The sequence below is a fragment of the Betta splendens genome, unplaced genomic scaffold (genome assembly GCF_900634795.4).
Source record: "Betta splendens unplaced genomic scaffold, fBetSpl5.4 scaffold_35, whole genome shotgun sequence".
Lineage (NCBI taxonomy): Eukaryota > Metazoa > Chordata > Actinopteri > Anabantiformes > Osphronemidae > Betta > Betta splendens.
In genome coordinates, this window is record NW_026577854.1 from 51,998 (window position 1) to 55,383 (window position 3,386).

At 43.0% G+C, this 3,386-nt stretch overlaps 1 protein-coding gene across 1 annotated transcript; it reads left to right on the forward strand.

The window, feature by feature from the left end:
* The first annotated feature begins 316 nt into the window (after positions 1-316).
* On the forward strand, positions 317-3,081 carry LOC121202076 (general transcription factor II-I repeat domain-containing protein 2-like). Its single transcript, XM_041069765.2, has one exon. It carries the CDS (start codon positions 617-619, stop codon positions 2,462-2,464), a length of 1,848 nt encoding a protein of 615 aa, XP_040925699.1. The 5' UTR covers positions 317-616; the 3' UTR covers positions 2,465-3,081.
* The last annotated feature ends 305 nt before the right edge of the window (positions 3,082-3,386 follow it).

Below are 3,386 nucleotides of genomic sequence, written 5' to 3' on the forward strand. Positions count from 1 at the left end.
AGGTGGCTCGGGCATCTGGTTCGGATGCCCCCTGGACGCCTCCCTGGGGAGGTGTTCCGGGCATGTCCCACCGGTAGGAGGCCCCGAGGAAGACCCAGGACTCGCTGGTGAGACTACGTCTCTCGGCTGGCCTGGGAAGTCTTGGGGTCCCACCTGAAGAGCTGGAGGAAGTGTCCGGGGAGAGGGAAGTCTGGAACTCTCTGCTTAGACTGCTGCCCCCGCGACCCAGCCCCGGATAAGCGGATGAAAATGGATGGATGGATGGAGGAAGGAGGAGTGCATTCATAGATGTTGTCGCTAAATGTTAAATGTTTAAGGCAGGTGTCACCAACACGGTGCCCGCGGGCACCCGGTCGCCCGCAAGGACCACATGAGTCGCCCGCGGGCCTGTTCCAAAAATAGCACATCTCATAGAGAGCTGCGTCTAAAAATTAATTTTGTTCTGTTGCTATTATTTTTTTAATCACACTTGTATGTATATAGATTTAAAAAATACTATCTTAAAAATACTTTAAGGTTAACGCGCACAATATTTACCTATGGGCAGTAAAGTAGAGCTTGTGGGATGTGGAGAGTAAGCTAGCGGGCGCTGTATGCACTTTCGTACCCCAAAAACATGGCAGAAAAAAGAAAGAAAACGTATCTCTTTCACAGTGAATGGGAAGAGGAGTTCTTTTTTACGACTGTAAAAGAAACCTGCGTGTGTCTGATTTGCGGGACGACCGTGGCGACAGCAAAACGGCACAATGTGGAGAGACATTTCAATACGTGTCACAAAAGCTACCATGATAAATATCCACCTGCAAGCGCCCTACGGGCAGAAAAAGCCCGTGAGCTAAAGACCGCTCTGGGTAAGCAACAGTCTTTTTTTACGAGGCCGGCCAAAAACTCACAAAAAGCAACCGAAGCCTCGTTTAGAGCTACACATTTTCTGATCAAGAAAAAAAAGGCATTTACAGATGGAGAAGTTGTCAAAGAAGCGATGTTATTAATTGCTAACACTGTATTTAAAGACGAGAAAAATGGAAGCGACCTAATCTCCACTCTTTCCGACGTCCAACTGGGGGCATCTACGATGGCAAGACGAGTATCAGCTATGTCCAGTAACTTGGTCGATCAGTTGGAGCAGGATCTGGCGAAGTGCAAGTGGTTTAGCCTCCAGTGCGATGAGTCCGTGGACAGCAGCAGTACAGCGCAGTTATTGGTTTTTATCCGGATGGTGTTTAATGATTTCTCCACAAAAGAAGAACTCCTGACACTACTGCCCTTAAAGACAACTACGAGAGGAGTTGACATTTATAACACGGTGAAGGAGTTTTTCGTGCAGAAAAAGGTGCCATTGGAAAAGCTGGTAGCGGTGACAACAGACGGGGCTCCTGCTATGGTCGGTCGACAGACAGGTTTCATCGCTCACTGTAAACGTGACCCAGACTTCCCCAAATTTCTGCATTACCATTGCATCATTCACCAGCAGGCGTTGTGTGCGAAAGTGATCGGCTTTGGGCACGTGATGACTCCCGTTGTGAAAATCATAAACAAAATCCGCTCCAAAGCAAAGCAGCACAGGATTTTCAAGGTACTATTAGAGGAGATGTCAGCAGAATATGGGGACCTACTGCTACACACAGAAATCAGATGGCTCAGCAGAGGACGAGTTTTGCATCGTTTTTTGTCTCTTTTGCGTGAAATCAAAGAGTTCATGCAGTCCAAAGGCGAAGATGTCTCACTGCTAGAGGACACAGAGTGGACACTTGACCTTGCATTTTTGGTGGACATTACTGGGAAACTAAACCTCCTGAACTGCCAGCTGCAAGGCAAAGGTAAGACTGTTGTCGATATGATAAGTGCTTTAAATGCATTTAAAGCCAAAATGAATGCATTCTCTGCAGATTTACAGAGAAAAAAAGTTCTGCACTTTCCCTCTGTGCAGTCAGTGCTGAAAGACAATGCTTCTGCATCTGAGACATTTGAAAAAGTGGCAGAAAAGTACATTGAAGTAATAAACAGACTTGGGCAAGAGTTTGAGAATAGGTTTTGTGACCTTCATCAGCTTGAACCATGTGTGTTCTTCATTTCCAACCCTTTCATGAATGGGGACACCACATGCTTTGCTGAGCAGTTAAGTGCAACGTTCAACTTGGATGCTGGACAGGTGGAGATTGAAATTATAACATTGCAAAATGATCTCCATCTCAAAGCCTACCAGGCTGCACCAAACTTTTGGCGCCTTGTTGACACAGAGAAGTACAGTGGAGTATGCACAGCAGCCATGAAGGTTGCCAGCCTGTTTGGCTCAACCTATCTCTGTGAATCAGCATTTTCTGACATGAACTTCATCAAAAACAAACACAGAACACGCCTCACTGATGCACATCTGAGAGACTCACTCACAGTTGCAGTGTCAAGTTACACACCAGATTACAACACACTGGTGAACAGCATGCAATGCCAGTCTTCCCACTAACCAAGGACGGATACCAGATGTAGTCAGTGACAACATGGTAGTGCCATGGCAAAGTTGAATTAAAATATTGAAGAATTGTGTTCAATTTAAAAGTGTGTTCATGACATTTAAAAGTTATAATTTTGTTAAACATAACACAGACTTGGCCATTAGTTCAAAATGTGAAATAAAAAATGTATTACATATTTAAAAATATGTAAGTTGATTTTGTTTAACATTACATAATTGTTAACTTTTTGAAACATGTTGCAACATAGTTCATGATTTGTTAACAGGGCATGTCAGTGGCTTGTGCAAATGGGATATTTTTTGCTAAAATGTAGTGATGTAAGTGATCATCTGAAAATGTAACAAATACTGTGATTAATAGAGATAAAGTGTTGAATATTGATATCTGTTTCCCACCTTGTTGTCATTTTTGATAATCATTGTTAGAAATCATTAACATGATCAGTGTCTTTACATAGGTGAGTATTACTAATCATTATAAATAATGTATAACTAAAGGCAAACTGAGCAAATTTGTTATTTCAGAAGAGCGTATCAAACTGGTAGCCCTTCGTATGATTCAGTAACCGTGAAGTAGCTCTCAGTTTCAAAAAGGTTGGTGACCCCTGGTTTAAGGGAATTAAATCTGCAAACAAATACTTCAGGCTTTTCATTTGATGGTTTAACTCGGTGTTTCAACACATTTGCAAACACTACAATAGCCTACTTGCCTAAGGTGCCTGACCGCAGTGAAGTTAGTTTGACTTTAGACATTCAACACACATTCAAATGAGAGTACCTTCGGACAAGCGGTCCGTGTTTGAACAAGCGATCTGCGTTTGGCATTCGCTCCTATGGGGTGCCAAATGTAAAAGGAGCACCTATAACTATTTTTTTCACATTTAACTAAATGACACAACATGTTTTCTCACAT